Source organism: Betta splendens, chromosome 7 (assembly GCF_900634795.4).
Source record: "Betta splendens chromosome 7, fBetSpl5.4, whole genome shotgun sequence".
In the NCBI taxonomy this organism is placed as follows: domain Eukaryota; kingdom Metazoa; phylum Chordata; class Actinopteri; order Anabantiformes; family Osphronemidae; genus Betta; species Betta splendens.
This window is the reverse complement of record NC_040887.2, coordinates 9,957,962-9,979,509: the sequence shown is the minus strand read 5'-3', so window position 1 is coordinate 9,979,509 and position 21,548 is coordinate 9,957,962. Positions and strand designations below refer to the sequence as shown.

At 44.8% G+C, this 21,548-nt stretch overlaps 2 protein-coding genes across 2 annotated transcripts in view; one reads left to right on the top strand and one right to left on the bottom strand.

The window, feature by feature from the left end:
- Positions 1-13,936, top strand: part of syt6a (synaptotagmin VIa) — a 38,248-nt gene extending 24,312 nt beyond the window's left edge. Inside the window, exons 2-7 of the mRNA XM_029156532.3 lie at positions 3,503-3,893; positions 4,551-5,112; positions 7,885-8,005; positions 8,810-8,981; positions 9,744-9,894; positions 10,467-13,936. Coding sequence (XP_029012365.1) covers positions 3,503-3,893; positions 4,551-5,112; positions 7,885-8,005; positions 8,810-8,981; positions 9,744-9,894; positions 10,467-10,538 — 1,469 coding nt within the window. The 3' untranslated portion in view covers positions 10,539-13,936. The remainder of the gene's footprint in view (positions 1-3,502; positions 3,894-4,550; positions 5,113-7,884; positions 8,006-8,809; positions 8,982-9,743; positions 9,895-10,466) is intronic.
- Positions 13,937-14,076: 140 nt separating this feature from the next.
- Positions 14,077-19,266, bottom strand: olfml3a (olfactomedin-like 3a). Its single transcript, XM_029156533.3, has 3 exons — positions 19,033-19,266; positions 16,946-17,258; positions 14,077-15,642 (listed from the first exon to the last, which is right to left on the bottom strand). The coding sequence occupies exons 1-3, from the start codon at positions 19,141-19,143 to the stop codon at positions 14,858-14,860; spliced, it is 1,209 nt and encodes a 402-aa protein (XP_029012366.1). The 5' UTR covers positions 19,144-19,266; the 3' UTR covers positions 14,077-14,857.
- Between the last annotated feature and the right edge of the window lie 2,282 nt (positions 19,267-21,548).

The following is a 21,548-nucleotide window of genomic DNA, read 5'->3' as shown; positions in this document are numbered from 1 at the left end:
CAATTTGATTAAATGTTGCTTCTTCCTGTTGTAAAAGTGCACTTTTCTAAACCGCTTTAATTTCCCAGGAAATTGTAACCATTAATAAAAGGCAGCTGTGTGTGTGTGTGTGTGTGTGTGTGTGTGTGTGTGTGTGTGTGTGTGTGTGTGTGTGTGTGTGTGTGTGTGTGTGTGTGTGTGTGTGTGTGTGCGTGTGCATGTGCGTGTGCGCGTGCGTGCGTGCGTGCTTGAGCGTGTGTGTGTACTAAGTGTTGGAACAACTGTTTGGGGAAGAAGCAGCACCTCAGACAATACGCCATATGGAACAAAGATGACTTTCTGTTCAGTTAAAGAAAACTGCGATTCACTCACATTTAAATGTTTTTTACAGCTTTTTTTTTACAGTGTAAAGTTAACGTTAGACCTGCAAGGGATGACTCAGTCTTGTCTGGTTACAGACCTGTTGTCCCCTTGGTCTTTTGTCAGCGATCATGGTGGGTAGTTTGACTTGACTTATGTACGGTAATATGTCGACTGTTAATGGAAGCGTATGACAAAGATTAGAAATTTATCCAATTGTCTTCTCATCTCAACTCAAGATGTCATTATTTACAGTACTGTAGGTAAAATATTCACTCTTTTGTTGTATTATTACTGTCACTTAGGTGAACTCACTGTGGTTCAGAATGTGTAACGAATCCTGTCCTCTAGTAGAGACAGCACTGTGACATCTCTGACCTGTGTGTATTATTCTCAGTGGAGTGGACTTTTCCTGTTGGAGGAGTCAGTTCATAACAGCAAACAGAGAGACTGCATATTCACTCTAATGACCAGGTTACTATGGGAACCAGGTTAGATATGAAAGGGACTGGACAAAGGGGGGGGGGTGGATTAAAGCCCCGGGGCTCCACTTTGCTCTCTCACTCTACTTCAAATCCCTCACTCACACACTCATCATCTGAACCGCTTGTCCTCGCGAGGGTCGCCGGCTGCTTCAGAACAGACCTTAAACACATTTCCCCGCGCTCAGAAGCGCCCGATGATATCGCAAATGTGATGCTGCGGCTCCTGCTGTAACGTGAAAAAGGAAAGTTGCCCGAAGTGGCAGAGGAGAGAGAGAGAGAGAGAGAGAGAGAGAGAGAGAGAGAGAGCGCTGCCTCCTCTTCACATCACCAACATTAGAGCTCAGTACCTGAACGCCTCATTTCTAAACCTAAAAGCAGTCGCTGCCCTAAAACATCTTCGATGGGCATCAGATTGAGACTGATTCTTCTTCTACGTGTTGATTGGGAACATTTTTCTCTCTGCTTGACGGACTCTCAACACGTCCTCATGCTTAACTGCTGGATAGTTGGGCTTCTCTCCTCTATGCCGTGGGTGGGATCATTAATAGTAGTCTATGCTAAGCCCAGAGGTGCGTGTGGTCTCACGCTGCCAGGGTCTGCTCCATTACCCATCTGTCTGCAGAGGAAGAACCACGGCTTTCACTCCTATCGAGTGAATCGGGCTCTTTGTCTCCGTCTAACTATCGCCGAGTCATTAGCTCGCTGCATATGTTGCGCGTCTCATCTTCTCACTTGAAGGCACCGACCGGCGTTAGCGGCGCTTCAGCTTCAATTCCTCTGTTTTTGCAGTCATTACCTTAGAAATAACTTATTATAGCGCAGATGCTTCAGGGATGGGGTTCTACCAGTAAACCCATCACTCCCACTGACGTTAGATGGTGACAGATGTACTGTATGATGCGGCTGATAATAACTGAGGCATTATGTTACACCGTTATCACCTTTAACCGTCACGGGAAGTTTCAGAAGTAATAAGTGTAGGTGTCACTTTGCAGCTGTGATGTGAACAAGAGGTCGTTACACAAACGCCCAACTTTCACCTGCAACTCTCTTCACACAGTCATTTTCTAGTGTTGTTCCATTTGTGAGTTTCTCACTGTTTTTGTGACCCATTGGAAGCTACGCCCCACTTTCAGCCAAGGCAGGAGCTTCTGTCTGGAAATGTGAGTTATTAGTATTAATTAGCTAAAATGTTACATAATAAGGCTAAAATGTCATTTTACATCCTCCCCTGCTGCCGTGGATAAAGTAATATGGTCCATTTCCCATTTCTGACCTGCCAATGCGTTGGAGAGCGAGATATTGTCACCAGAGACCACATGAGAGGGTCAACCTCAACGCGGCGTGACGGCGGATGAAGGCTGCAGGAGACGGTCCAGTCAAGGCGAGGCTTTGTGGAGAGCCGTGTGAAATCTCACATGACACGGAGCGGCCCGGGCTGTGGACAGCTGAGAAATCCTCCTCAGGCACAAATCCTCCAGACTTGAAATCTGGCTAAGCTATAAATACGCCTTAGTGGACACTCCATTAAGTTTGAATTTTCAACATAAAAGCTCCAAATCTGTGGAAAATATAGGAAAAAGTTAGACTTATTCTAGTCTTTGGACTTAAAAGCAGTAGTTTGCTATAAAATTTTTCACAGTACTGTACATATGTGTGCAGTTAATTTATTTGACATTTAGTACTGAGCTGTCAGTAAAGATTATATTGTTGTAATTTTGCAGTCTACTGTACTATATGGAGTGCAGTACTGTTTCTCAATAATAATTTCTTACAACAATGATTTTGAAACTCAACTGAAGCACTGGAAAGTTGTTTCCACCATCACTCATTGAGTCCTTTTAAATGATGAGTCACATACTGTACAGCGATGCTCAGATTTGATCCCTGTGAGAAAAGGCTGAAGCCAGTAAATAATAAAACAGAGCTCATTCAAGCCTCCGTGACTGAAGCAGCTCGCTGTCGTGTCAGAAGTGTGTTATGGAGACGGGAGTTCAAGGAGCCTCCGAGAGGCCGGAGAGACAGGTTTCAGGATGACTTATTGTAAATACGCCTGACGAGGCTGCTTGGGGAATGACTGTCTGGCAAAGATTTGGAGAATTCAGTTGTGAATAGTGTGAAAACACGAGCGTCAGCACTAAAATTGTAATTATTTTCAATCAGGCATTAAGTGATTATAGCGAGCCTGTCAGTGGCAAAGCCCAGAGATACTGTGCTGTTAATTTTCCCATCAGCGTCCGTGGATCCTTGCAGAGGATGCTGTCTTCACCAGCTCTGTTTCCCAGGAAGCACGTTCCACATCCTCCTCACTTCTGACTACCTTGTTTCCCCGAACAAACCACTGAAAACGAAAGAATCCAAACACGCTGTGTGTTACTGTTCCGTCGGACAATAATTACTTTTATATGGTCTCAAATATAATTCACAGCTACTGTATTTGTATGTGCTGCAGTTCATACGCATATTTGCATTCTAGACCTTATTGAACATTGAGTTGTTTTGTTTTCTTCTATTTTAGCCTTATAGACAAAAAGCAGACTGTATGAAAGAGAATCATGTACTAATACGTCCCTCTCTTTGTTTTTGTCTCTCTCCCTTCTCTCTCACCCCTGTAATCGCCATCTGTTTGTCCATATTGTGTTATCCTCTGTTTCTGGTCCCTGCGGCTCTGCCACCAGACGCTACTTTTGGCCTCCTCGTCGGTGTGTTCGTGGTCTGTGGCCTGGCGCTGCTGGGCCTCCTCGCGTTCGTCTCCTGGAAACTGTGCTGGGTGCCTTGGCGGACCGAGGCCCGGTTCCCCAGCGCAGCCCCCACGCCGGCCCGTGGCCCAGAGCACCGCCCGCTGCAGCCGCCTGTCCCGCTGCCCAGCGCCCCGCAGCCGCCGGTCTCCATGGCGACAGAGAAGGTGAAGGATCCCATGGGCTCCATGGGTTTTCTGGAGGCGGCGGTGAAGATAAGCCATACGTCCCCCGACATCCCCACCGACGTCCAGCTCTCCATGAGGGAGCACTTCCTGCGCCGCACACAGCGCATGCAGAGGCAAACCACTGAGCCGGCTTCCTCCACCCGGTCAGTCGCACACACTTGTGTATTGAAAAAGGGGGCGATGTGCTTTATGTGTGTGTACGTATGCATTCCCACGTAAAAGCACCATTAATCCGGGATGAAATAGAGAAAAAGAGCGCACCAAGTACTCATAATAGATCAGTAATGGGTGTAAACGATTTAGGCCATTTGGTGAATAGAAAGGTGATTATAATAAATACTGTGCAGTAGATCATGGTGCACTCTGCCTCAGAGGCAGGTCGTTATGCTAAAGCTAATTACGCTATTATGCTACGATATTGAACTAATGGAATACAAAAAAAGATTTATTTGGAGTAATACTTGTTAAAAAACAGACTTAAGTAATTATCTCTGCTTAGTATGACATCATATCAACATGATGCAGTTGCCCTGAGGACCCGTGCTTTTATTAAATATAAATATGTGTAATACTCTTTCTGTTTTACATTGGTTTTTGTTTGGTTTTTAATCTACATGTTTGATTTTATTGTCTTCCCTTCTTCTTATACAAAAATCAAACCATCTCACTGCAAAGCAAAGAAGAAGAAATGTGTTGATACAGAACACATACACTGTAACATATACTGTACTCTGATGGCATTGATCACTTCGTTCAGTTGTGTGACTATTTCTGTCGTCCTGTTGTTTCCGTCGCCGCAGGCACAATTCCTTCAAAAGGCACCTGCCCAGGCAGATGCAGGTGGGGAGTCTAGACCTCGGAAACGAGTACATGGTGGACAAGGATGAGAAGCCCACTGGCATCGGCCGCATCCAGCCGGAGCTCTACCAGGACAAGACCTCGGAGTCGGAGGAATCGTCCAAGAACGGCAGCAGCAAAAACTGCGGCAGGATTAACTTCTCGCTCAAGTACGACTATGAGAACGAAGCCCTGCTGGTCAACATCCTGCGGGCGCTCGACCTGCCGGCCAAGGACCTGTGCGGCACGTCCGACCCCTACGTGAAGGTCTACCTGCTCCCGGACCGGAAGAAGTTCCAGACCCGCGTCCACCGGAAGACGCTCAACCCCACCTTCGACGAGAGCTTCCAGTTCCCCGTGGCCTACGACGAGCTGGCCGCCAGGAAGCTGCACATGAGCGTCTTCGACTTCGACCGCTTCTCGCGGCACGATATGATCGGGGAAGTGGTGCTAGAAAACCTGTTCGAGATCTCGGACCTCTCCAGGGAGACGAACATCTGGAGGGACATCCAGTATGCCACCAGTGTAAGCGTCAACCTTTTCCAAGCAATGATTACTGTATACACTATATTAAGGCTCTGCTGTTTGGAAGATCAAACAGACCTTCGGCGTAAACTGTGCAGGAACCAGACGCACAGACGTGCTTGTTGCTGCACAGCTTGTGTCCTTGTGGCAGTTCACACGTGGTTTCTCCCACACGGAGCCACTCAGGAACTCAACAGCCTAGTGTAGTGCAGCTGAAGTGGCCTGTCCTCACATCAGACCCTCTCACCGAACACTCCAGGGATCGTTCAGTGTCAAAGTGTCTCTATTCCATACAGTGTAAGAAGTAAAGTGAATCGGCTCTTCAGCTTAAAAAGGCGGAATATTAGCAGAGTTTCTTCCACCTTTGCTTCCTGTGACCAGAGTACTGTGTACTCCACCTGTTTGACAATGTGATGTTTTTACTGTAAAGGACTAAAAGCTAAACATGGGGGCAATGAATGGGTGAACCTCCTCCTTCCTGTTATCCTCATATCTTTTTTTTCTGTAGGAGCTTCTGTAATTCAATCTCCAGCCTCCAATTTGAGAAATGCCACGGCATTAACAATGTGACCTGTGTTACAATTAGAGCTGAAATGCTACTGAATGGATTTTTATACAGAGCGCTTCACTCCCATTTTAAATATGTATTTCAATTGCTGCTTAATCACAATATAAATTTGATATGAATTAATTATGAACCCTTAGATACAGAAAACAAAATCACCCACTGGACTGAATAATGAAAGCCCGAATAAGAAAGATTCATAGGACGCCTCGTTGTGAGGGTGAGGAAACGAAAAGCGAAACAAATCAGTAGGACCACGTCAGGCAGCAAATCCATGACTAAAATTCAGATACCACGCTCTGTAATGTAACGCTCGTAATAATCGTAGGATTAGACACACTCACAATGTGTTAACACCCTGAGTGTGAACCGCTATTCCTGTCTCCCGCTGAAGCCGACTTGTGTTTCTGCGGCTCCGTGATGTCCAGGGGCCATTTCACGCCCAGCGCTCCACATCTGCGGCGCCCCGGTCGACACCTTGGAGCCTTCATCACTTTATCACCTTCCCGGCGCCCTTATATCTGACAGCACCCCCCCCCCCCCCCCCCCCCCCCCCCCCCCCCTCCGGTTGTTGAATTTGAGCTTACCCAAGGATTGTTCCGTAATCTCTGCGTTATTGCTTAGACGGCAGAAAACCAAAGGCGGCCCTGCTTCCTCCTTGGTACAAAGGCCTCATTGAGCCACTAAACGATTTTATGACAAAAGCACGTTAAAATCAAGATTGGCAACATTAGGGATGCACGGACGGTGGGATTTACATAGAGTCTCAGCTGAGGTAAAGACAAAAAGGCGAAATGAGGGGAAAAGAGGGAGGAAGAGTGAGAGAAAAGAGGCAGCAGCTTCCCTCAGCTCATACATCAAGGGGACAAGCTTATCAATAGTCAACAGGCTTTACTAAGATAAAGAGAGAAGGAGCTTCCTCATCGACTTCACAATATGTCGGGATCTAAGCAGACTGTGCTGGGGACATTTTCTGTGCTAATCTGTGGTGTAAATGGACGCGTCAACCAATCAGCCGGTCTACAAATGCTAACATTAGCATCGTTATACATACGCGCTGATGTTCAACAGTCTAATAATCGCAGTTTCATTTGTTTCCTTTACAAACTCCAAAAGACAACAAACAGGTTTTAGCGTCTAATGCAATGCGCAATGTCTTCCATAAATTTATGAGAAATATAAATCATTTTATTAATCATTAACTAATTCATAAATTAATTAATGATGGAGCCTGTAATTGATTAGAATTGTGTTTTTTTTTAATTAAATAACAGCCTTATTTTTGTCAGACCACCAACAGCCTGTGTGCAAACAGACACTCTGTGCTTTTACAACGCATTTAACTCCTGCTGCGCTCTCACATTATGGCTAAAACTTCACACCCTTCACACCAAATCCCTCCTCCTCCTCCTCCTCCTCACAGCACAGCAAGCTGAAACCACAGCCGTACAGCGAGCGAGGCGACATTAAGACTGCAGAGTGCAGACGTGGGGCTCTCACCGAGCTCCTTCACCGCGATTAGAGGACCACGTGACAGTAATGCTGGCTCTAGGACTCACACAGGAGGACTCTCAAACCACATGAGACTATTAGATGGACGATTGTGAGAGAAGAGAGAGTTTGTCAGAAGCCATTTATACACAAATTATTGATATTAAGCTTTAATAAATGTTTTGTAAAGTGCCCTTCCCACCTGAGCCTCTGCTTTAAGAGTCAGTCAGTGACAAGCAATTATCAATGACAATAAAAATAATAGTAAGTTATAGAAATTATTAATAAGTTTTTCCCATTTCTTTTTCAATCCTGATTAATGTGTTAATGAAATAATAATTATAATCTGCTAGAATACACTTGTCTTTGTATCCCTGCTGAACTAGTTTTAGAACTGACTTCAAGCCATGGATGCAAAGATCTGACCGGATTTTCCATATTTTTATTCTGCAGAAGAGAAATAGGCTCTAACAGAAGAACAGAATGCAATTAAGAATTGATTCTTTTAGAGAGAATATTAAGGCAGAATATTAGCTTTTACAAATCAAAGGTTTGTTTTTACGTGCCTGTTTTTTATGGCTCGGTGCTGAACCAGACTATAAACATTTTCATTTACATTTATTACACATCTCGCTGACTCGGCACAGCTCAAGAAAAGAAAAACAGAAAGAGGCTTTTTTGCTTATGTGTGTGTGTCTGTGTGTATCTTTCTGCAGGAAAGCGTCGACCTCGGTGAGATCATGTTCTCGCTATGCTACCTGCCAACTGCAGGCAGACTCACACTCACTGTCATCAAGTGCAGGAACCTCAAGGCCATGGACATCACTGGGTACTCAGGTGTGTGTGTGTGTGTGTGTGTGTGTGTGTGTGTGTGTGTGTGTGTGTGTGTGTGTGTGTGTGTGTGTGTGTGTGTGTGTGTGTGTGTTTTCATTATTGGCTTACGACTGCAATAACTCAAAGTGAACAAATCCCTCTTTGGATTTCCATTTGTGTGAGATACAATGAACAAACAGCGGCGCCTTCTCCACTGGCAGTTATTCATATTCAACACTTGCAATATTAGGACACTGTCAGCAATAGCAGCAGGTGACATGTTTTTTTAATCGACTGGCGTTCCACGTTTCCTATCTGTGTTTTTGAAAACGCTCATATCACTTGTAAAATGTGTCATTTATTGGGCAATCAATGCCAGATTTCAGGTATAATTTGGACCTAATGTGGCTTCATTCCTCCCATGTGTAGTGATGTTTTGTTGTTTTAAAGTGAGTCATTACGATCCCCCGGCGTTGAGGCATTTACTGTATCCGCCTGCTATTATTTCAATCTGTGCATCATAAACCATCAGCTATCAAACTGAGCCTGGGAGCGCGTTGAGTGATGGCGCTCCCTGGATTGGATTTAGACCCAGGGGGAGGCGGACGGGCCCAGCACAGAACCGCTGCCCCAGGAGGAAGGTTCACAGCAATAAAGACCCGCACAAACACAGTCACAAGCAGCTTCTGCCCCAGAGCCGCCACCACTTTCGTACCAGGCTGGAATTATTATGGCAGCTAAATACAGACAATAACGTGAGGAGTGTCCAAACAGAGTATTTGAGCACGAAGCCTTCATCATTCTCCGTCTTTTCCTCTCACTGATTAGATCCGTATGTCAAGGTTTCCCTCATATGTGACGGAAGGCGTCTGAAAAAGAAGAAGACGAGTATAAAGAAGAACACCCTGAACCCCACCTACAACGAGGCCATCATCTTCGACATCCCACCGGACAGCATGGACCACGTCAGCCTGCACATCTCCGTCATGGACTACGATTTGTACGTACAAGTAAAGCTAAGAATATTATTGGATGTGCTGATAATCAATGGTAATCGTTATCTTTAAAAATAAAACAAATATATATAAAGTTCAAACATTTTCATGACGCACAGCCCAGCAGCCACAGCAAAACCGTTGCAACATTAAAACCTTTAAGCTTTTTTTTTTTTTTTTTACAAAGAGGCAACTAAATGTCACATGTTGCAACCTGGACTTTTATGGATTTTAATTTATTTGAATATTGAAAAAATTAGTCATGTGTAGTCCTGTGACAGCATAGTGCAGTTTTTCAATGCTCACATTAAATCTGAGCTTGGTAGAGGATTTTTTTTTTTTTTTGCATCATACGTTCTGCAGCAAAAAACTGTTTGACAGGGAAGCTACAACAGGAATAAGAGAAGACAGAAGAACTACATGCACACTAAAGGTCAGACTGTGTGTATTCTTAGCAGGAAGGGACCATTACAAACCTGTCCCCTTGTCTTTACAGTTTTACATTAATCAAGTTAAACAAGTCAATAATCTAGACAATGCACAGTTAAATGCTTCTCTTTACACATTGTTAACAAAGGAACAATCTTCTTTGTCGACCTCCTTGAAATGACTCAATTCATCGTCACAGATCAATTCACAGCACCCAGATTCAGATTGTGCCTTTGAGTACAAAATGTCCTACGTGCAATTACAGAGAATCATTTGACGTATGAGTGATCCTGTCAGGTTAAGTCAGATGTGCTCAGACTTCATGTGCGCCTCAACAGGGTGGGTCACAATGAGATCATTGGCGTGATGCGGGTTGGATGCCACGCCGAGGGACTTGGCAGGGACCACTGGAACGAGATGCTGGCTTATCCACGCAAGCCCATCGCGCACTGGCACCCCCTGCTCGAGTCCAAGAAATCCGAAAAGGAGGTGGGTTCTGCGGCTGGAGTCATTTCCCAGGATTATTGTGCACATCTTTGAGGATGAGCAGTCATGGGGCTTAGCCGGTAATTCTCAGTGCGCGTAGCGAATATCGCCCCGGGGCAGAGGTTCTAAAGTGTAAGAAGAAGAGTTGCAGGGGAGAGGGGGGGTGGGGGGCACGAGGTGCTGGAGCGAAAGTGCTGCTTGAGGTTAAAGTGACAGGTGCCTGCCTCTGTTAAGATATTACAGTAACTGGAGGTTATAGTGAAGTGTGCTGTCAGTGGCTGGAGGCGCGTCAGTCGAATCGGAGCCACTCTTCACACGTTCTTATGAAGTTCCAACTCTGTCTAACACTTGTTTATCTGAAATATTCAATATGAATATGCTAATAAAATACTCCAGTGATTGTTTTCTACATGTACATGCTTAAAAAAAACACCTAATCAGCAAATATGATGCTAAAACAACACGTTAACCTAATTGGCCCTGTTTTGCATCTTGGAGGATCGGGGAATGCTTCCGAGCAAGCTGTTGGGAACATGCACCATATGACTCATTGCTTGTGTCTGTGTGTCCTGCAGTGGAAGGCAAGGACGGCCAGCTTCGACAGCCAAGGCTCATGTCCCTCACCCAGGCCTCCTGCTAGTCCCTGAGCAGAGCCACCTGTGACCCAGCGGCTCACAAGACGGCCTCCCTCCCTCATCCGCTTCCTGTCCGTCCGATTAAGGAGAAACACGAACCCCCCCCACCACCTCGATCGCCCTGTCTCTGTCTCTCTCTGTCTCCCTGCCTCCCTCGCGTCCCGTCCCAACGACTGACCTGAGACGCCCGTCGGTCAGTTGCCCTAGTTGTGTGGAGCGTGCAGGTTTTTTCAGGCTGAAGTTTTAGGAACCGCTAATCTAAAATGCGGGCTGTCCTCAGAGTAGATTAGCTGGACATTCGGTCTGCAGGCAATTAATACGGAGCTGCCCAAGCTGAGGGCCAACAGGCCGCAGAGACTTTTCAGACACTAAAGATTCAGCTCAGCACTGCAGGGACTCTCTCTGATGGAAAAACATGTTCACTCCCAGAAAGCAGCAGGTTTCAGAGAGGAGAGCGGGGACGTGGTAATGGGGGTTGAAAAGGACACGGCCTCAAAACAGACTCAGAAGCTGTTTTATATCTCTGCAGTTCTCATATGTTGTAATTTTACAGTGCTGTGTTAGTGTAAAGCATCACAGCACTGAGTAAAAGCACTCCAACTTCTGTGTGACCGTACTTTAACAGAAGTAAAATGCATTTCTAAAGTTCCAGCTGAGTTGACGTACTGGCACTTTCATAAACGTAAGCAGCTGTCTGATTATTGGATAAGGGCTGGAGCACAGTGACTTGTTGCGCAGCATCAGTGTGTTTTCACACGCCGCCATGGCAACCATCGTTCTGTAACCGAGAGGAGCAGCATCGGTGGTTCTCACGGGGGGAGAATCTGCAGAATGTGGAGGCAGTTTACGAACACGCTTTAGAAGGTTACGCGATCCGACACAGGCACAAATAGCCGAGACTATAAGTGAAAAAGAGGCAACTGAGGAAACGCTTCTTGTTTATGGGCCTCTGAAGGTTTCTGCGGGCGCACTTTACTCTACACACCCTTACCTCCTACTCTGTTCGATGGTTGCTTTTGAGTCAGTCTCACTTTTCTTCCAAATGCCAACTAACACTCATGTGTTCCTTCAGACAAACTGCTCAAAAGCACATGTTGGTTTCACCTTTTAATAGACTTGTATAGTTTCATGTACAGCTGTGCGTATGTGTGTGTATGTGTGTGTGTGTGTGTGCGTACGTGTGTGTTTTTCCAAGCAGAAAACCATACAGTAGGTATATATTGAAAAAATCCTGATGTTATATATATGTAGCCTTGTTGGTGGCCAGGTCTGAGAAAAGCTATGAAAAGAACTTCCTTATTTATTATTAAGCAATTTTCTTGACGTGTGTCCATTGTGCGCTGTCGTACTGTAAAAGGCCTACAGCGTGTTTCATTTTGTCAGGAACGTGCTTGATCTGCAACGTGCGGTAAATGGATCATTCTCATTTCTATAAACGCGATCGAGAAGCCTCTGTCTACTGATATTAAGTCGTATTCATTCAACAGGTCCCTCTTTTTATTAATTAATTGTGTCCAACGCCACCTAAATTCATGTGAATGAATTTTAATGTGTTCTATTTAAAACATTCTATATTCAAGGGTCGATACACGTTATATTGTTTGTGAAACAATGATTTGGTTTCTCTCTACCTGATTCCCAGTCTAACCTACTAGCAGTAACTTTGCTGTAAAAAATGGATTTCTATATAAGTGAGGCCCACGAAGGTAAAAACCCATGTTAAGTGTGGGTTTAAAATGTCTCTACTAGTATTGATCTGTTTTTCTTCTAAACTGTACAAATCTTGGGTTAACGGGGAAAACGTACTTTTATTTCCACGCAATACATATAATTTATTAACAATGTGTGAGTATGTTGACAATACCTTATGTAGAAAGTTGCAGATATGTCATATTTCTCAAACAGGTTTAAGATAATGTGATTTCTGTGTTTTGACTTGTCCATCATCCTGAACTTTGCCCTGACAGAGGGCTTGTGCATTTTTGCAGGTGGCCGCCATTATACAACTTGGGTAGAAAAGGGTGCATTGAGTTACTATTAATGAAAGAGGGTCAGGGCGAAAGCCAAAGTTGAAGTTGGTCATACATTCTATATACACTTTTAATATATATTTTTTAGGTTTAGTGTGACAATAGGTTCTCCTCCCCCGGCTGTCTATGCATTCCTAATGTTTTGGAACCCCTCTATACTGTAATCAAGGTTCCAAGTAACTTTGTGAGATGGAACATAATAAATTTGCATTTTTCAGGTTCTGTTAACAATATTTTTCTTCCAGTTTCAGGTTTAAACAGTCAGCTCATTTCACTTAGTAAAAAAAGCTAGAGAGTCAGTGAGTCATCGAGATATCAGACAGGAAGCAGTCACTCACTGTATTTAGTACAGGTTGTACAGATTTATTGAAAAAGCATTGGGTTTTGTATGATCTCAGCAGCAGCCGCTGGCAGCCTCACTCGTCTAGACTGCAGGAGAACACAAAACTCTGGGAGATGTCACTGAAAAATGGGGCCCAGATGTGAATTGGTGAGCAGATGCGTTGAGCAGACGCACACCCGGTCTGTTTAGGTCATTTCCTTGTGAGTGGGTTCACCCACAGCGATGTGTGTGTTTGTGCTGGGACTTGAGAGTGGAGGCACCTGACGGGAGGACAGGTCGGCGTCCGCAGAGCAGTGGTATTTCTCTAATTGGCACGCGTTGTAGTGAGAATGAGTCAGTGCATCATTGTTCATGCTTGACGTGATTCATTGTAGGATCCGCAAACAGATGTGACAGTTTGACATTTGCTTTCATTCACACACTTGTTTGAAAGGCGAACTTCCTCCAGGCTCTGGTCACTTATTCAGAATTATTGTCACCAACGTGTAAAAGCTCCAATAAGTTCAAATCATGACATCGTTTCTATGCTTCCTTTTTTATTGTGCTTTATGATGCTCATATCATTGTGGTGTTTCAAAGTGGATAAAACCTCTTCTATCCATTGCCTGTTTCAAGGACTGTTTCAAAACCTCGTAGCTTTGCCTAATATTGTAATGTTTCTTGAGATGAACTTGTTTCCCTTCCAACTGTTAGCGCAGCACTGACTTTCCAATTTTATAAAAGATTTTGTATTTGTAATAATGGAAATATTTGAGTGTCCTGGTAATTGATATCAATGGTTGTAAAAGTCTTTTATGGGTTTGTTTTACATTGTCGATCATTATCTGGACTCACAACACAAGTGACCCAATGTGTATAATAGAAATAGGGACAACACAATATTTCCAACACAAACTGTCATGGTTTTGTTTCAGTGAGACTGAAAATTAACAGCAGAAGACGCTTTGCTGTTTTTCTTCCACGGTGTGTGACGTGTTGTTGGTTCGTGATTTATTTATTTGTTTATTTATTTTCTATTAAAAGAGATGCAAAATAGACTCCTTCTCTGTTTTTCTCTGTGCCACAACAAACAGCATCTGATGTCATTTAGTGCCTTGATTGGATGAAATGGGCACAAGGGAAATGAGGTTTTGACTAAATGAAATGATGAGTGGACACAAACAGACCTGTGTCCTCGTCCTCTCTGGACAGATTTGCTGATAACTTTGTTTTATAGAAGAATCATTTTTATCGTCATTATCATGCAGGGTTTGGGTTGACGTATAACTCAATATATCAAGTATAATAACAAGTAACGGTACCTTCATGTGCCCCTCTGTGTTCTACAAAGCCTAAGTCTGACAATCGCTTGTAAAAATGCAATGTGTCACTTTGGAACGGGTTCCGCTCAGCTTCATGGTTCATCACCCAGTAACAAGGAATGAATCAAAAGAGCAGCCGGTCACAGTAGTCAAGTCTAAACACTGGTTTTGAAGATTTATATTAAATAGGCACTTTTTCAGAGTGTCCAGGAACAATTCCTCATCATGAAGAACTTAGATAAACATGGCCTCATGTTATTTGCAATAAATCCCAGCCTGACAACATAATATATAGTTATTCTATTAATGTATTTCCTGCAGACCTGTAAAGATGGTTCCATAATACAACAGACCATAATACAAAATTGCTTTATCAAAGCTGTTGCCGCCATCAGTAAGTAGTTGACAGTATATATACATATATTCTGTATATGTTTTATTGCAGAAGGGTAAACAGAACATTGTTCATTTTAAAAACCAAAGCACATCTATCAATAAAACCTTTCTTCGCTGCCAGCTAACCTGGGAATGTGAAGCTCACCCACTCCAGCACCTTAAATCAAAATATTTATTAAAATATTATATAATAAAAAAATTTTAAAAAGTCGTAACATGGACATTTTTTTGCTTGCTTTTTATAAAATCCTGTCCCCGCTGTCACGCCAGGAGCTTCCTTTTCATGCTCAGTCTGTACATAATCTGATAGCCGTCATCCCAGCCGTAGAGCTGCCTCTCCTCTGGGTTGTACTTCAGACTGGCGTGCGCCCCGTACCTCCTGGGGAAGTAGAGCAGAGGCGCCTCCTCCGCGACCACCACGTCGTTGACGTCGAACACGCACTGCACCCGCGAGCGGCTGGCCGCGCGCGTGTTGTAGACCACGTAGACCGTCCCGCAGACCACGAAGGCCGCCTCCGCGTTCTCCCTCGGGCACCGCGTGTCCCACATTTGCTCTATATCCAGAGTGCCGGGGTCCATCTTGGCCAGGTTGATGTTGGGCTCGGCGCCGCCGCCGGCGTAGAGGAGCCACAGGCCCTCGTCGTCCGCCGCCAGGTCCGCCGGCGTCTCCGGGTTGAGGCCGTAGACGGCGGCGCGGCCGTCCACGGGGACGATGGCCGTGTCCGTGAGCGAGCCGCCCGACAGGGGGTACCGGACCACCTCCACCGCGCCGGAGGCCTCCTGCTTTATGTAATACAGGGAGCCGTTATAGACGGCGCCGCCCGGACCCGTCCAGTCGGACGGCAGCCGGACCCGTCTGCCGCTGGAGACGCCGTCAGAGCGGGAGAGGTCGTGCACGGACTTGAACTGGAAGACGCTGTCCCCCGTTGTCCCGTTGAAGACAAAGACCTTGGACGACCTTGGGTCCCTGGTCCACATGCCCTTGGCACCGCCCAGCCTCTTCAGGATCTTCACTGATCGTATGCCAGAGATGATTTCCACACAGTCTACAGAGAGAGAGAGCCAATGAGTTCCTGCATAAAACATAAATCCTTCACTACAATCTATTTCCCCTTTTAATAAGGTTATTTTATGCGAAAGTACATAAAACACTTGTACAAACAAGTGAATTCTTCACTCGGCTCCATTCAGTAAGTGTGACATTAATGCAATCGCAGTTATTGAGTTTAGATGCATATGTGTGTGTGTGTGTGTGTGTGTGTGTGTGTGTGTGTGTGTGTGTGTGTGTGTGTGTGTGTGTGTGTGTGTGTGTGTGTGTGTGTGTGCGTGCTGTGTTTATAAGCCAACATTTAGAAAACAACAGGCCGCTCGCTGCAGTCGACTTCTGGCTCCGCGAACGAAGGCCAATTCAAAGCAGTCGGGGGGAAATTGGACACACGCCACCATAATGACAGGACGTATAACAGAGAACTAACACACACACTCTCTGTAAAACACAGGAACAACAGGCCTGGGCTTGATGCGTCCCGAAGCAGCGCTAACATTATGCTTAAAAATCTGAAGTGGGTCCGTACAACGCAGGGCGGTTTGTGTTGGGTCACTTCACAGACATTCACAGTGGATCAGTGTGTGTGTGTGTGTGTGTGTGTGTGTGTGTGTGTGTGTGTGTGTGTGTGTGTGTGTGTGTGTGTGTGTGTGTGTGTGTGCGGCTCATTCTAGTGAGTGGTGCCACCTCGGGGCACTTTCCTGTCCCTCCTCTCCGTGGACTCATGGCTCCGGACCGCAGGAGAGCTCTCACACACACAAACTAGAAGAAACCTTTATTATGCCTTCACGAGCCCTGCAGCATCATGCTCTCTTTTTAGAGGCTTCTCAGTTCGTATGTTGTTGATTATTAAAAGAATCTAGATTTTGGACTTTTTTTCCTCGTCGTTCCATCTCAACAGGTCACGACTCCCTGTACTGTGTTCCAGCGTTGCATGTAAACGCACACCTTTCGGGGTTTGAGGGCCCGAAAGACAAATGCTGTGCTCAAGCAGCCTCAGCACACGGGGGAGCGCTCCTGCTGAAATAAATGAGTTGCATCGAGCCACATTTCTCCTGGAAAACATGACTACCCACTGACTCAAAGCACTTTGTTAAATGACTTGTAACAGCACCGCACTTGTTTCCCATTTTCCAGTGGCTTGATTTTTCCAAGACAGCGACTCAGGATGCGTGATGGGACACGTCATGCAAAAAGTAACTACCGTATAGAATATATATTGCGTGTGTTGGAGGGCGATGTCGTGAATGAAAGCGGAACGTGAACCCTCCCGCTGAGAAGGTCCGGCTTCCAGCGCCGCTCACCCGAGACCCTGGAGTGCAGCTCCTCCCAGTCTCCCTTCTCATCCTCCATCCCTCTGCTCTGCTCCAGCTCCCAGGACCCCTGCTCCACCACTTTATCCGCCTTCCTCGCGCACGCCCGAGGCTGAGTCCGGGCCTCCACGCGGTCCATCTCCCCCTCCACCCTGTCCACTCGGACCCTGGCTTCTTCCAGGCCTTTGAGCAGCGCGCTGTGCTCTCGGCTCAGCGCGTCTACGGTTTCAGATGTTTGCTTCTTCAAATCCTGCAGCTCGGTGAGGGAGCGGTGCGTTTCCTCATGCCAAAGGTGCATGCGGTCCTTTTTTCAACACACGCACGCACACACACACACACACACACACACACACAAAACATAAAAAATAGAATAGTCACATTACTTCACTGTATGTACTGAAAACTCTCTCTATATATATACTTATATACGTGTGTGAGTCTGCATCCGTATGTGCCACACTGTGTTTTCTGCGCGGTGAGTGACACGGTGACGGGTGAATTCATCAGCGTGAGGTGTAATAACGGACGGCTCTGCCGCTGTCTCCGTTTCTCCGTTTCATTTTCTCTCTTTGCTTGCTGTGGGCCTGTGGTCGAATGGAAATGAAAGCTCTGTGACGACGCGGAGATGAATTGCCCTGTTTATATCAATGCAGAGGTAGAGCCCGCTTATTGGAATTGAGACTTGGGGGGCGGCCGCAGGGGGCAAAATGAGCGGGATCTGGCTGTAAATAGAAAGAGCGTTTCATGCGGATGACGGATTTAAGCCGGTTGTTTTACATTGCGGCTCCACAGCTGATAAAAAAAAGTTGAGTCCACTCATACAATTAAGAACCATATTGTGCAAAACTGAAGTTACTGTATGGGCTATAGTACTGTTACTGTCTATGGCTATGGGGTATAAATACTGTACATACACATGCACATAGACATGCATTCAGTCGATATAATGCTCCAGTTTTATGAGAACCAGCCTTAAAGCAGAGAAACACATGATGTACAAGGTCTAGCAAGTGTCAATCAAACCTCCAAACGCACCTAAGCTACTAAAACATTATGTCTATCACATATAACTAAACCAACTAAGAATAGAACCAGCAGTGTTCACAGTGCACAAACCCTAAGTCTGTTCTTAAGTTCCAATAGAAAGTCTTCCTCAAAATCTGCATGTTTGTGGACATAATGTCACCAATATGTTGAAAATAAGACTTGTTAAGGGCTGGATTTTCCTCAGGTTTAGGGCTGAACTTTTCAAGGGCTCTTTGGTACGAAGGGCTGCCTCACTGCGATGCAAAGTGCGGGCATCGCTCTGGAACCTGAGTCTGATTATGGAACATGGATGCCGTTCTTCGTCTGACGCGCCCTCTATTGACACCAGAGGGAAAAATGTCTTAGCCGTGGGAGATCTGGGTTCATGAGGCTCACCTGACTGAGATTTCATATGGAACACGTTCAAACAGATTGATGAGACCCCAAGTCCTACAGTATTTCTAATAAAATGAGTCTAATACAGTCACTTGAAAAGAATTATTGGCTCGATCTAATTCCTGTCCAAAGAAACCAGACGCATTTTTCATTTCTAGCTCACCCTAAGCCAGCAACTTTACACACATTTTTCTTACTTACTTTGATGACACAAGTGCTGCATTACAGCCTTCCTCCTCCTTCCCTGAGCCACTTTATTGTAATTCGGCCTTAGTCGACTGCACCATTCCACAACACATCTTTGTATTTGGCTGCTGGGACGTCTTAGACCAAAGCAGCAAAGGTTGAGCTTGTACTCATTACTGTTGTGTCATTGTGCCAAAGGCTGGAGAAAGCGTGATGTTGTCGGACAAACGCTGCCTGCTGTATGAAAAGAACAGCTCTGCATGCATCGCCTGATGTTCCCCAGTGGCCTTTGCAAAGTTGATGAGCTGGGCAGATATTGCGTTAATTGGATGGTATTAGTTAAACAGTTACATTTGAATAAAAGCATGAGTAGGAAGCGCTAGGAATTCAAGTGCACCCACTGGCACTTCACAGATAAGTGTGCAGAGAATACACTGAGCAGTTAATGCATTCAAAGTTGCTTTTCTTACCTCAATAGCCAATATTCTATTCTCCAAATATTCCATCAACCCCTGGTAGTAGTACTGCGCTTCAGCAAAAGCCCAGGCTGTGGAAACAAGGAGGACTAACACAGGTTTCATTGTTCAGCTCTTGGAGGACTGTTTCGGATTATGAGCGGTCCTCGGAGTCGCATACAAACTTCAGCATGAACACTTGGATGCAGAGTTGGAGAGAGGCCACTCTGAGAGTTTCCAATTCTTTGACCACTCTCGGTTTGCTGGAATGTTTTCTCTCGGGGAGGAGCCTTGCGCCTCTTGCCCCTCTCTGTCCTCTGAAAATGTACTCCACTGACTCCTGCCTGTGTCTTTGATTGTGTAAATATGGATTAAAGCAAAACAGGACAGAACTAAATGCACAGTTCATGTGAGGCTGTCATTTGCTCCTGCTACAGTGAAATTTTAAACACAAGCCTAGAATTTTTATCTTTTTAGCTCTATCTTGTTCTGTGTCCTAAATGCTTACACCTATATACAGTATGAGTACTTCATGTTTATATACTGTACACAGTACAAAAGCTAAAAACAGAGAATATTATAACATAGTCTACAATGCATGAACACAACAAAGGCTTCTAATGCTGTAGATTACTCAATTCCATTGGATACCTGCCTTGGCTTCAGGGAAACTGCCCTAATGGTACAATAGTCCAAAGGTGAAACATAAGCACAGCATAAGTGAAGCATGTGCTTCAATCTGCATGAACACCAACCTCATTTCAGATTCACCATCTACACCAGCCTGAAACCATCTACATCAGCCTAGAACCATCAACTCCAGCCTGGGACCATCAACTTCAGCCTACAACCATCAACTCCAGCCTGGAACATCAACTCCAGCCTGGAACCATCTACATCAGCCTAGAACCATCAACTCCAGCCTGGGACCATTATCTTCAGCCTACAACCATCAACACCAGCCTGGAACCATCAACTCCAGCCTGAAATCATCAACTCTAACTGCCTCCTCTGGTAATCCAGCCCTGATGCCTCCAACATGACTCATCATCATCAATAGGATCAATCAGGAGAGACATGAGTTGTTTTAGAAACTTTTGTCATTCTTGTTACTCGTGGAAACAATGTTGTATTGATAAAGGTTTTCTAATGACTGTTGCGTAATTATTCTTTTTTGATTCCCTCCTGCCCATTATCATTTTGGTGAGTCCTGAGCTGAACCCGAGACCCCCGTCTATTTTTACGCCAGTAGACAGCAGACCAGACTGTGGACGTTGTCATGGTAACAAAGTGCCGTACAGCTGCTTTTAGAATCGAAATAGGCAACCTGGAGTTTGATCTAATCTAGAACACATTGCCTGTCTGGAACCAACAGATGAGGGCAGTGGCCAGCCATCGACTGTAAACTAGTGTGTGTGTGTGTGTGTGTGTGTGTGTGTGTGTGTGTGTGTGTGTGTGTGTGTGTGTGTGTGTGTGTGTGTGTGTGTGTGTGTGTGTGTGTGTGTGTGTGTTTGTGTGTGTGTGTGTCTTCATGCCTCAGAGATTGTCTAGCTTCTTACTGATCTGAATAATTACACTTTAATCCCCTTTTATCTATTTTGCTAAATAGATTGGAAGCATAAGCTTTACTGTTTCCACATGGTGTAGATTTTTAATCTATTCCTAATTGTCTTAATTGCACATTGAGCAGTGTGATGTGATCATTTATGCCTTGCTAACCATCAGCATGTGGCAGTCTTAGGAACGTTTTGCTTGGGTTCGATGCACAATAGGAGACTTTAACCATTGCTTAGATATTTGTTGAGGAAAAAGTGTCATTGATTCCTTCTATTTCAGAATATTAACGACAGAAACTTCCTTTGCCTTTGGTGAATTAAAAATTGTTGAAAGTTTGTTTATAGAAGCTATCCACAAGATGGCAGCATCTTTCTTTGTGTGAATCACCTCCTCATGTGGCGACTACTGCTCAGGTCATCCATTTAAGTCAATACAGGGATAGATTTTGCCTCATTAATAATGAGTAACAATGTTACACATGATTTTTCTTTATGTGCATTGCTTTAATTTGAAGGTTTGATGCGTTTATGTTTATTTTAAGGATAGTGTGCAGAGCATTATATCTCTCCCTTTTTGATGATCTTATTCATCAAAATCCACAGTCATCTTATCATTCCAGTGAACAAACCTCTATTTTAAATAAATCTCTGGACTACTCCCTTACATGGTGAACATATGTACACGTACTGAACGTCTGTGTGTTGTGGGGACACATTGAGCAGCAGTCAGAACTTTAGTGCAATGACTGAAGGCTAATACTTGGACTTAATCATTTTACTCCCAAAAATGAAAAATCCAATGAATTTGTTTTATGAAAGAAGAATCCTGTGTATTCCTGCACTATCACCCGTTTTGGACGTTGGCAGAAGCTTCAATGGAAAAATATAGTATGTAAATAAAGTTTGCGAGGCGTCACGTCACAGTAGGAACGACCTGGGTTTAACTGGAGGTACGTGGTGGTATTCTCCACAGTC

Excerpts from the sequence above, each read along its gene's own strand:
- olfml3a (XM_029156533.3), bottom strand. The coding sequence starts at position 19,143 with ATGAAACCTGTGTTAGTCCTCCTTGTTTCCACAGCCTGGGCTTTTGCT. Across the intron at positions 17,259-19,032 it reads ATAGAATATTGGCTATTGAG|GACCGCATGCACCTTTGGCA; the intron begins GTAAGAAAAGCA and ends TGTTGAAAAAAG. Across the intron at positions 15,643-16,945 it reads GCTGCACTCCAGGGTCTCGG|ACTGTGTGGAAATCATCTCT; the intron begins GTGAGCGGCGCT and ends CTCTCTCTGTAG.